The sequence below is a fragment of the Prinia subflava genome, chromosome Z (assembly GCF_021018805.1).
Source record: "Prinia subflava isolate CZ2003 ecotype Zambia chromosome Z, Cam_Psub_1.2, whole genome shotgun sequence".
NCBI classification, from domain to species: domain Eukaryota; kingdom Metazoa; phylum Chordata; class Aves; order Passeriformes; family Cisticolidae; genus Prinia; species Prinia subflava.
In genome coordinates, this window is record NC_086283.1 from 11,968,037 (window position 1) to 11,980,501 (window position 12,465).

General features: G+C 39.5%; 1 protein-coding gene across 5 annotated transcripts in view; it reads right to left on the bottom strand.

Annotated features, from left to right (window-relative positions):
* Positions 1 to 12,465, bottom strand: part of PDLIM5 (PDZ and LIM domain 5) — a 123,648-nt gene that overhangs the window by 21,461 nt on the left and 89,722 nt on the right. For all 5 annotated transcript variants that reach the window (XM_063421489.1, XM_063421487.1, XM_063421491.1 and 2 more), the window contains one exon: positions 5,777 to 5,940. In XM_063421489.1, the coding sequence (XP_063277559.1) occupies positions 5,777 to 5,940 (164 nt within the window). The remainder of the gene's footprint in view (positions 1 to 5,776; positions 5,941 to 12,465) is intronic.

The following is a 12,465-nucleotide window of genomic DNA, read 5'->3' on the forward strand; positions in this document are numbered from 1 at the left end:
AGAGCTACACTCCTTTTGCTGATTAAAGGCAGAACAGGACAGATTAAACCATTATCATGTCTTTAAATGCAGGGTGAAAGCTGGTATGCACCCGTGGAAAATCAAAACAGGTGTCACCTCGGCCCCATTTCAACAGCCCCTGCAACTAGAAGGAATAGTTCCTGCGTTAGTAACCAGCCTTTCAACTGGAAAGGCTCCGGGTAAATTAGCTGTAAAGCATCTTAATTAAAATGAGCATGGTGGTTTTGGCTTGCTCAGCCTGTCTCCTTCTGATTTGTTACAACACATACCATCACAAATTTGGCACAACTGGTGTTGCTTTTATCAGAAAAGCGACTCAAGAAGAGAAAACTAAGTCCTCTACTACAGTGTTGCATTTCTCTGCAGTGGCAGTACACAAACCCATTTGGTAGCTTTCTGCAGATAAGATTTTGCCTCCCTTATTTTAGTTCATATTCTGAACTCGACAGCTCGGCTGTGCCTGCAGAGAGCATGTCTGTCTAGTCTCATGTAGATTATTTACTAGTTTCATGAAACTGATGTTTAACACTAAAGTCCAAGAAGAATACATTTACTAGAAAATGGCTTTTCATTTGCAAAAAATATTTGGCATGATTCTTGGATGTCCTACACCTGTGCATCTGAACAGGACACATCACTGCTCTGAGCTGGTGCTAGTTAATGGAGAGGAACTCATCTGGCGAGTCAGTCTGTAACAAGAAGTTACTTTTTAACAAATCAAAGACAATAAACACAGAATTTAGGAAGTCAGTGAATGTTCCCACTTGATGTGTGTGACATAACCATAGAGTCAAAAAATCTCTGCATCTCTGTTTAAGGGAATACGGAAAGAAACACACATCTGTCCAACTAATGCAAACAATTTGTTTAAGTGCACAACTTGGTGCAATAGCATGTGAATTTGGCAAAATCAAAACACAGGAAAATTGTCTAAGGTCATGTTTGTAACAGAAAAGCTGAATTTATATTCAGCAGATCTTGTACTGAGGTACACGTGGCCATTCTATCTCTAAAAAGCAGGAGGTACATTTCTGCATCATTACTATGATCTGCCTCTTCTTAATGATGAACATTCAAGTTTTAGAAACACCCTCATTTTTTCACCAACTCTACAGGACTTACAATTTCACACTGCCATCAAGTTAAGGTTAACATTTATAAATTACTCTGGTTTCACAATGGGTATTGCTTGGCTAAACGACTTCACGTTAATTAACTTGTAAGAACAAACTCTTGTGGTTTGCTGTCATATGATGATATAATAATTTCGATTAGATGAAGAATTAATTACAGTCCATAGACCAGAATCAGAAAGGTTTTGTATTTTGACCTGTCAATCATAACACTTTTATGGAGAAGGCATTCTGCTTTCATGAATGGTGACTACATCATGGAGCTTTAACAATCTTTTTCAGTGAAAAACAGTGGAACTGTTTATATTTTGCGATCTATTTTTAACAGAGGCCTTACCAACAATGTAAGAATTTATCTGAATGACTAGCAGTGCTAACCCAGTTTCTTCCCATTATTCAGACCATGATCCTCAATGGGCAAGTAGCTCCTTGAATTCCTATAATTAGCCCTGCCTTTAAATTCCTGTTCTACAAAGGAAACAAGTTAGTATGAGATAGTCCTAAAACCAAAATTGCAGAACCTCATGAACATGGTGATGGTGAACAATAGTTTGGTTGCGTTTTCCATGCAGAAGTATTCCCAAAGCTATCAACTTAACTTACGCTGTATAGCCTGTAAGATTAACAGAATTGATACAGGGGCTGGAGCAATTACAAATGGAACACAGGAAAACAAAAGTGACGAGGATGAGAAGTGCTGCAGTCTATCCATTTGTGGTACTTAATCCCTTGAGGATTTACTGGCAGTACAAGCATTTTGTGATAGCACAATGTATTTCAATGCCTTCCTCTCCACAGCTCCATACTGTTTGCCCTGACGGCCAAACTCCACAGTTTGATATAGTCTGCATTTTTATCCCATTTTCTCTACATAAATAACTAGCAGAATAAGTAGAAAGGAAGGAAACAAAGACTCAAACTGCCAGTAGAGCACCATGTCAAGTCACACCTAGAAACAGGTTTGTATTTTCTTTCGCTTTTAAAATTTTAGTATTACTGCAGCAATGGGATATAAAAAATAAAATGCAGCAAGAAAGCTATGGATAACTCCAGAGGAGGTAAATGCAAGGCTACCAAGTACACAAAAACAACTTCAAGCAAACAGCAGAATTTTTAAAACAAGGTTGTCTAGGGAGTACTTTTTATGCGCTTGCAGCCAGTTTCTAAGTGTGTTTCCTCTGCTGAAGTGATCATGTGCTTAACACATGTGCTTGCTCAGGATTAGGCAACTGACAGTTGTGCACATTGCAAAATATGCTGACATTCCCTAGGAGCTCTGCTGGAAGGGGATTATATATCCCAGTGATACCAGACTGAGAAATACCTTGGGAATAAGGAAACTGGCACAACTGAGTACAGGGTCACTTAAAACACCAGCTCTGAGCTTCTACCACAGACCTTCCCCATCCCATTCTTCTAACTCAGCTGCAAAGCCTAGGAGGAACAAAGGGCAATGAAACTCTCCAAGAAGCAAACCTGGCTTTCTGGCCACCAGCTGTAACAGCTCTCCACAAGCCCCCTGCCATCCCACAGGACCCCAGCAAGCAAATGGGATGCTGCCTGCCCAGCTCCTGTTCTGGAAGGCAGAGTGTGGGACTGGCAGTGCTGGGCCTGGCACACAGCCCCTATGGTCCCCATGCATCAGCAGCTCACCTCCCAGGAACAGTTTGAAAGATGTCAGGAAAGAGAAGGCAATTTCATGTAATGTAACATTGGAAGTCTTGACCATTTCTGACCATCAGATACCCTGCTACACTCTCCACGAGAACAGTTTGTCACCTGGACTGACTCCAGTTGGTGGAGCTGTGCCTACTGGGCAATTATACCATCTGAAATAGTCCCGGCAGTTCCAATTTGCCACGGTGCTCTTCGCTTCCTTTCAAGTTGCTGTGGAATGTTACAGCATGCTGACAAGCAGCTGTCATCTCTCACCCATGAGGTAGCTGCACGGCAGTGCCGAGTGAAAGCCATTCCTGGGCGTGCACTGTGCCCTTGCCCAGGACTAGAAAATACTTTGGGGTTCCTTGGGGGTGAGCAATGCTACCTAAGTGTACAGTCATAGTTAGTTATCTAATAGTAGAATAGCTCACTGCAATGTAGCCAGGATGCTCCAGGTTACTTCATTCTTTGAATTTAATATAATCTTGTAAAAATCTTCTGCCTCTGGTAGGTGAATTCACTCACCTACCTCTGGTAGGTGAGTTTTGTTGAGCTTCATAGCTCAACAAAAATGAAGTGAGGAGTATTATAAATTCCAGTCTGTACACATGACACAGTAACAGTGTGGTTTTACTTGTTTCAACAATAGAAAAAAAAATTAAGGTTATTGAGCTTCTTACCCATGTCTTAAAAGAAAGCATGAGGCAGCCATCCCTCATTTCCTCTAGCAAACCACTGAGGAATCCTATAATATTAGGATTTTGTTCCAAAGAGGACTAAAATCTCTGTTACCAGCGTAGTGGGCAACAAGCGTAGTAGCATTCATGAGTACTCCATGAATGGCCCCCACAGCCAATGAGGATAATTCAGGCCCAAAGGGGTTATCATTGTGAGATCCACTCAGATCATGACTGACTTCTGTAGAGAGAAATCCAATCCCTGAAGCATCTCCAGGTTCACTATCTCACCCATTCAACTTCAGAGCATTTTGTTGCCAGGTCATGAAATAGTTCATATGACACTTACAACAAAATCACCCCAAACCCCTACACTGAAACCAAAAAAAAGCCGTAATACTTTTATAAAAAAAAAAACAAACAAAAAACCAAACACCAAAAACAAAACAAAAAACAAAACAAAACAAAACCCCAAAAAACCCCCCCCAAAAACAAAAACACCACAAAAAACAAAAAACAAAAACCACACCAAAACAGTGTTCTCTGCATGGCCTAAAAGAGATTCCAGCTAATAACTGAAAAGATGCTGTCTACCCAAATGACATACCTCTTGTAGTCAACTTGATAAAATCACTGGTAATCTTCATGCCACACCATCAAACAGCATCTTTGATGCAAAAAGCATCAAACTTTCCCCAGGCACAAACAAAATCCTATGACATGCCTGTTTTGCTTTGGAAAAACTCGGGCATTATTCAGGTGAAGGGTGAGTGGTATCAGAGCTACAAAACTGTACTCCAAATACATTTCTGCTATTACTAGCATACTGCTATATGCATTTACATAAGATTGTTTCTTCTTTCTAATTATTTCTTAAGGTAGACTTCAGCTATGATATCAAAGGGGTTTTTTGTCTAAAACTTTGTCAGGCCAATGGCCTACAAAGCCAAATTTTGTTTGGCCTGTGGAGCACTGGCAATTTTAAATTAAGGAAAACTTTATGCTCACAGACTGCAAACAAAGAGCAGAACTGAAGTCCAAGCATTCTCTGAAACACTTACAGTCCTTCTTTTTCTTCGACATCTGACTAATTTTATCAAAACATTTGCCAGGGAAGAACAGCAATGACAGTGCATTGCCATCTTGAGGCTTCCTACAGAACTGCACAACCCAACCAAAATACATCAACTTGTTACCTGCCACAGCAGTCATTCAATCGGAAGTGCCAAAGCTGTTATAAAACACACAGCATTAATACCATATTGTTTTTCTTCATTTTTATGCCAGGGCCTCTATAGTTCCATTTTGGGATTGGATATACTTCTAAAGATGGAAAACCCTTATAAAGAACAAAACCAAACAGAGGGATTTACCATGATTGATCCTGTCAGAAAGAGAATCCAGACAATTTGTCTCATATTAGCAAGAAGAGTCTGAAGTTAAAGCTTAATTAATAATACAGATTTCCCAGATCCTTTGAAGTTACTACATGAGTTTAATTCAGTACCAAATACTGATTCAGCTTAAAAAATTATCCCAAGTAACTGTTGCATGTAATATTATGAAAACACAAGTACTTATAAACATATCTCTATTACCTAGTAACATAGGAGTGCTCCTAAAGAAAACAGAATGCTTTCCAGATAGAAGACATTCTGGTGTGCGTTCAAAGGTTCAGGAACCACCAAAATTAATTCTAAGGTAGCATCTATGTGAATTGTCCTAGCAAGAACTTATACACAAATCTCTGTAACACAAACCTGCATAATAATCTGGTACCCTGCTCAAATAAAACCTACAGATGTCAAATACATAAACACTCTAATGCTTCAGCCTTTTTTCTTTTTTTAAAATTTATTAGTACTTCTGAAAAGATCACTTGAAAAACACCTGTATATGGATAATATCAACATATGTCAATATTCCTACTTGAAATAGCATGGAATATGTTTGAATCTACAGCCACATGGGACGCACCAAGATGAAACTGTGGAGTGTATATTCATATAATTGATTGGTATAAATGCTTTTAAAGGAGGTGTGAGGCAACTGATTTTGCTTCTTTGTGAAACCAATTTTGTCTATGAGGCTATTACAAAGGGCTTCCGGTTTACTAAAATGGCTAAATTGGTTTTTCTTCTCCTCTTTTCCAAGCACTCTGGCCTGTACTCAAAACCCACAAACAGCCATTTGAAGCCTGTTGTTTTCACACCCAAGGTGAAGTTTGTTTTCCTGAGCCATCCAAAGGTCTTTAGGCGAACAAGAAAAAACCTCTCTGGAAGTTACCTGCTTGGTTTGGAGGCTGCCAGCCCTTGGCAGAACCCAGGGGTGCCGTTGGCTTGAGGACTGTGGTAGGTGCGGTGTTGGCAGGAGCAGGTCTCACATCCATGTTGTCCTGGCAGGCAGGGACACTCCTCACTGGGGCAGACTGGGCAGCTTCCAGGGAATCACTGTTCAGAAATGAGGGAAGAGTAAATAAATGCCTCTTGCTAAAACAGGAGAACTTGTGAAATGGAGATGTGGAGTGACATTCCCTCACCCTGGTGCAACAGTGCAGCACCCACTGGTCTGTCATCACCAACCATGCTGCGGCAGTTGCACACCGCAGCTGCTTTCTAAAAACTGGACATTGGAGTAAGGTCTGCCAAAAGTCAATATAATCAGCTAAACCCCTTCACAATTTTCATTTTAAAAGAGTTGTAAGTTTCTTAGTCATTAAACAACATGCACAATTTTTATATTGCCTCTTTAAAGCACTTTACAGCTGTTTTTATATTTTAAGGGTTGGCAGGACTCTTTTAGCTCTTTAAAAACATACATGATGAAAATTGAACTTAATCACAATTCACCTGGAGTGCAAGTAGCCACTAATTACACTGCTAGCAAGAAAATTTTTCATTTCTCAATTGCTTTTGGGAAACTGAAAATAAATATTTTTATTTAAAATATTCAGAGTAGAGGAGTAATTACTAATGGAGGTTATTTGCAAAACAAAAGTACACCAAAACCAGGAAATTAACAACATTGTGAAATACAGCCAAATACATACGTGAAAAACCATTCCAAAAACATATCTTGCACAATTTGGAAACCCGTCGATAACACACTAGAAGCCTTGTATTCATTCTTCTATTGAAGAAAAACAAATTTACAGCACATGTGGACCATGTGTATTTTCACCAGGGTCATTCCCAGAATTACAGGTTGTGCCAAGTTCGTAAAGTAAAAATCCATGAGCTATTTTTACTTTACAAGTGTTGCACATGCACAGTATTGCCTTGCCCATATGACATGCAACAACTTGAACACACCATGAGGCTAAAACACAGCTTCATAACCTTGATTTCTCTTTTTCATCTCTAGATTTGCAGGGTAAATTCATGTATTCAGAATCTTCTTCTGGGTAAGGGATAAAAAAGTTATTCACAGTTTGGAGAATGAATCTGAATGCTCAATTTAATGAGTAACAGCTCTGGCAATTGCAGGCTCTTGGTAACAGCAGTAGCTGTGCTGTACCAGCACTGGTGGATTTGCTATATGCAGTGTGCACAAGCCCAGTGAAGCACAAAGTGAGACCTTGCATTCCATCATCTTCAAATGTTGAAAAGATATTAAAGACATTTGCATAGCTCAAATGGAGGCATTGAAGGTACAAGTTTGATTCTTTGAGACTCATGTTCCAAGCCGTTATTACAGGCAGATTTTGAGGCAGTGGAGATAAAGGGCATAAAAGTGCTAATGCAGACTGAAAGAAAAACAATAGGTAAGTACCCTCTGATGCAAAGTAGCAGCAGTGGTTGAAAATGACAAGGTAGTTTAGGATTGGCTTCCACAGTGTCTGCAACTTCATTTTTACAGAAACAACCTGGTGTACTGTTGAATATATTTGACATGTAACCCATCAAACACACTGCAGGCCAGAGCCTCACCACCATTTAAGAATTCCTTGTTAACTTTGTCCAAGAGGCTCATTACTGCTTGTCAAATAATTTTTCAAGTCTACCATCTCTTTGCTGCCTTTGTCTGGAAATATAAGTCATAAATAATACAAATCATCAGTCAAAAATAAGAAAATCCTGCTGACTCAGCAGCTATCTTTTACAGCAAAGGCTACTCAACAAGCAAAAATGGATTTCAGACAAGCAGAAAAGGTACCCTCCAGGGAGAAGATGGCAAGGAAGAAGACTCTGATGGAGGCCCACAAGGCTCACTGCAATGCCAGTTGGAAACTCTACCATTGCCATTTTTGTGGTTGAATTGTAAGGCTTGTGAATGACACAGCATGCCAGTTCCAGAAGCAACAGAACATTAAAGACACTCAGGCTTTCGTTTAGAAATTAGGTGAAATCCTAATTATCTTAAACTCAAAGACAATTACAAACCCAGGTATAAGGTACCTCTAATTTTTTTTATCACCTCTACAAGTTATTTGCCAGGAACCTCAACTGTCCTTAAAAGAGCCCTATATGCAGCTTTAGCCCATAGAAAGTAGTGAGAGCACTGGACATGGAAAAGAGAGTGTCACCCTGGCAGACTTCTCCAGGTAGTGCCATGGGTGACATGGAAACACATAAGAAGTAGACCTGTGTTTTCTGAGGAGCAGTCTGTAGTGTGAGAGAGACTCCTCTCTCCCTTGCTGAATTGAAGATTATTTTTTTTGAGTAGTGATTGTTTGATTTAAAACCCAAAGCTTTAGTCTATGGAGGGTAACATGTAAAGGGTAGAAATTGGGAGAGGAGAAGAAATGTTCTAGGAGGTTTACATTTCCGTTTGGGGTTTTTTTTGTGTGTGTTTAGAGGGTTTTTTTCTCTTTTCTATTTTTGTTCTTATGTAATGTAATAAAGTTTTGTTTTCTGTTTTCAAGTTTTAAGCCTTCTCTGCTCTGTTCTTGATCACATCCCACAGTAGTTGTTAGGAAAAACATATATTCATAAATGCATTAACATCTGGCCAGTGCCAACCCATGACAATCACCTCTAGAAATTATGTGCCAGGAACCTCAAGCAAGAAGCTTCCTAAGGGAAAAGCCTGAAGCCATCACTCTGACAGAGAGGATGTTGCCAGCCCCAGAGCAAAACTTCTGATAGGTCTTGGACACCCTTTTATTGCATGTCTGATTCCTTAAAGCGGATATTGAATAAACCCAAGCCACCACTACAGCCTCTTAATTTAATAGGCTGGCTGCTATTGCAGCTTGGCAATTATCTACTGAGCAATATTGCCCACCTATGGCAGGCTGCATGAACAATGCACATTTTTCTGGAATTACAGCCTCCCATCAGCTGGCTGCAAGTGCATATGCAGTGTTCTCTGCAGAAAGACAGAACCATCTTTGTCTCACTTTCAAAGATGCATTGCATCTTAGCAGTGTGTCCCTCATAAGAGGTTTAACCTTTTGAATGCTGAACTTCAAATCCACGCTGCAAAGTTAACTCCTCAGCATTTTACTTTGTACTTTTCTACACTGAGAAACACTCAGACTCCACTTATTGTTATCCAGCTTTACAAATATAGTGACGGATCTTTCCAGAAGTGCAGTTATCTTCTACAAGTGGCTGTACAATTCCCACAATTAGCCCCACCAGTATTTTGCCACTCACTAGGATATTGTACAATGATGACCCAAGTTTCAGCATTTGGAAAACATAGGATTTAAAATGACAAAAATATGCTGAAATTTAAGAAAATAAATATATTATGGAAGAGGGCTCCCATCTGCTTTTCAGTGTTGTCACTGGGAAGCTGAGGGAGGAATAATAAACCTCATGTATTTACCAAGTTCTGTGTGAGTACTTTCTCAGATTTCCCAGCTGACACTCATAGGTCAGCTTCAGGTCAGGAACATTTTAATGTCAGAACACTTGCACTATTATTAATTACACACCTACCTTCTGCCTCTAGCATTAACATTTTAACACCACTGTTCCATAACTCAAACTACTCCTTCTCCACCTGATGAATACTTAGAGCAATAATCAAAGTTTTCCATGATGAAAACTAATGCAACCAAGAGGCTCATCCCTGCAAGCCAACATTCCCTGCAAGCTGTGAATGCTCTGCTGTCAACCTTTGGGCATGGGGTTTTAATGCTGCAAGAACGAAGAAACGGTGAAACATGAGTTTGTCAGACTCAGTCTTGTGTCCTGAACACCTATGAGAAGTTTGCTTAATAAGCTATGGGAAGATCAATCAAAATAATTCTGGAAGTGTGTTGCAAGGGAAACAGATTGCAAAAACAGCCCAAGAAAAATGTTAAGCAAAGAAGAAAGCCAAAGACACCTCTGTATTTTTTACATATGCTAGCTTATATTTAACAGACATGACTGAAATTCCATGGAGAACAGCTCCTACCACACAGTGCAGCCTTATTTTATCTAAGTAAGTGTGCATGTAGAAAACAAACAAATTTACAGGAGGCAATTCGGATACTTGAAGGGGCTCCAGCGCCAGTGCAAACTTTATTCAGAGCTCACAAAAGGCTCCTCAGACTTACCCTGTCTCCTGGTGAACAAAAACACTGTGGAAACTGGGAAAAAAAAACTAGAAAAAGTAAGCAGCAATTCCTCCTCCTGTGAGGGAGGAAGTGGGTCCAAATCACACATGATATAAGCACCAGTTTTTCAGTGATCAGGCTGAACACATTTCAGCGGCATTTAAAGACAATTGTGCTAGAAAGTCCTTCTGAATGTATTTAGAGGTTTTGATGCTTCTCTCTCTCTCAAAAAACCCAAAATCCACAATAAACCCCTTATAAAACCACACACAAAAAAAAGAACATAAAAAACCAAAACCAACAAACAACACCTCCAAAAAAACAAACCAAAAAAAAAACCCACAAAAAACACAACCAACCAAAAGAACCCCAAAAAACCAACTAATCAAAAAAAACCCAAACCACCAAAAACAAAACAAAAAACCAAAAACAAACCCCAAACAACAATAACAACAACAAAAAACCCAAACAAAACACCAAACCAAAACAAACAAAAAACCCACAAAACAAAACAAAAAAACCCACAAAAACAAAAAACAACAAAACACCAGAGAAGAAAAACACATTGTCTGGAGCTATAGATGCCTAAACCTCTCTCCATCCTTCCATGGTAACTCCTGTACAGTGCTGCCCAAAATTTCTTCGCACAAACTTTGGGGAAGCTAATAATGGAGATGTGGTTAACAGCCAAAGGAGAACTTACTAAATAACTGAAAAAGAATTGAGCTTGCTGTCATGTAACTTCTAAGAGCACTAAAGTGATAACAAGGGTCAAGTCACTTGGACTTTCCCAAGCAGGTTCAAGGGATTTGGCTGGACTTTCTCCTCATGCAAGCCCAAGATACTGGCTACCCATCTGTAAAAATTATCAGTTGAACCCTGAGCTCAGTCTGGTGCATCAGGATTTTACTAATAGTTCCGTGGCTATAAATGACAGTTTAAGTAGCTTGTTAAACTAACTTGTTCTGTTGTCCAGAACAACTGTGCAAGTAAGGAACAAGTCCCCTGTGGTGTGAGAAAATCTGCTGACAGGACAACTCACTTGGATCTAAGGGAGAGTTTGTAATTGCTTTCTCTAGATAGCCAGGAATTCTGTGACTTGGATCTCAGGTCTCAATTGTTTGTCATACAAATCACATGCTATATTTTGTCCAGTATCAAAATACACAAGAGCTGAAAAAAAAAAATATATATATATAGGAAACCAGAAAATGGTAGGTATGAGAATGATGACAAAACTCCCTGAACAAGGGAAATACATATGGCCTTTTGCAAGGGTTTTCTGGTGTAACAATAGAGAAACAGAAGACAAGAAGCATTGAGTGCTGACCTTGTTCCCACCCCTACTACAAGCCCATGGTGTCAGACAGTGTTTACATTTTGTCTTACCCTAACAGTGCTCCAGTACCTTGCAAGAAAGAAGAAAAGCAAAACAAAGTAATAGAACGAAAGAGCAGAGAAAGTAATCTGGGTGGAGGTATTTCTGTATCAAATTACAGAGAGGGAGGATGTAATCCCTCTGTAAGCAGCACTCTATACACAGAAGTAACTCAAAGCACTTTTCAAAGTAGTCTCTGAGAGTTAACAACAGTGCTCATCTCACAAGGCCAGACGATTTTTAAAGGAACTGAATGTAGCATAGTATCAGGAAGTTAAACCAAAAGCCATGCCAAAACCAAAAGGGCTGTCAACCCCCATTCTTGCGAGTGTTTCCCAAAATTTCACAGTGTTTCTACCTTGAGATTTAATTTTAAGGCACAGCTCCAATTCTTGGTCATGCAAGATATTAAATACATCATCTCCTGTGCTGCATATGTGTCGTTTGTTAAAAAACATGCAAGCCCCATAAACTCAAGGCTATCCCTGTTGCCATTAGGACAAAACATTTAGCTTAGTGAAAGATTGCATAGCTGTTATACATCCCCAAAAAAGCCCATTACAGAGGAGTCTGGTGGGGAAGAAAACATGTGGATGTTCACCACCACTTCAGGCCAGTTACTAAGTCAGAAAAAGGTGAAGTACTCTGGCAGCTACCCAGTATAGAGCAGTTTAAGACAGCCAGCTTTTTCGAGCAGAGACAGCGAAGTGAGAGGGATAAAAGCAAAATACTTCTGGAGGAACCTTACTACAGAACAGAATCAACACCCTGCTTTTGTTATAGCTACAATCTTCCTGAGTTTGTCCCAAGAGATAATGCAAAGAAGCCTAAGCTACCTTGGTAAAATAGATTCTTTACCTTTTCATGAAAGTTATGAAAGATATTAGGAGCCAGAAAACTCCAAAGTAGTTTATTTACTTGGCTTTCTTGGCTGAGCCAAATGTTCTTCTGAATTAGCTAGTCTGCTGCATTCTGTTGTATACTTGTCCCTTTAGTTATGGGATATGAGATTTCAGCTCTCCTTTCTTATCAACTATTTTATTGTGAGATGAAGTGAAGTGCCATTCAAAAAAACTTTTTGGCATTATATTCATTTACATATCA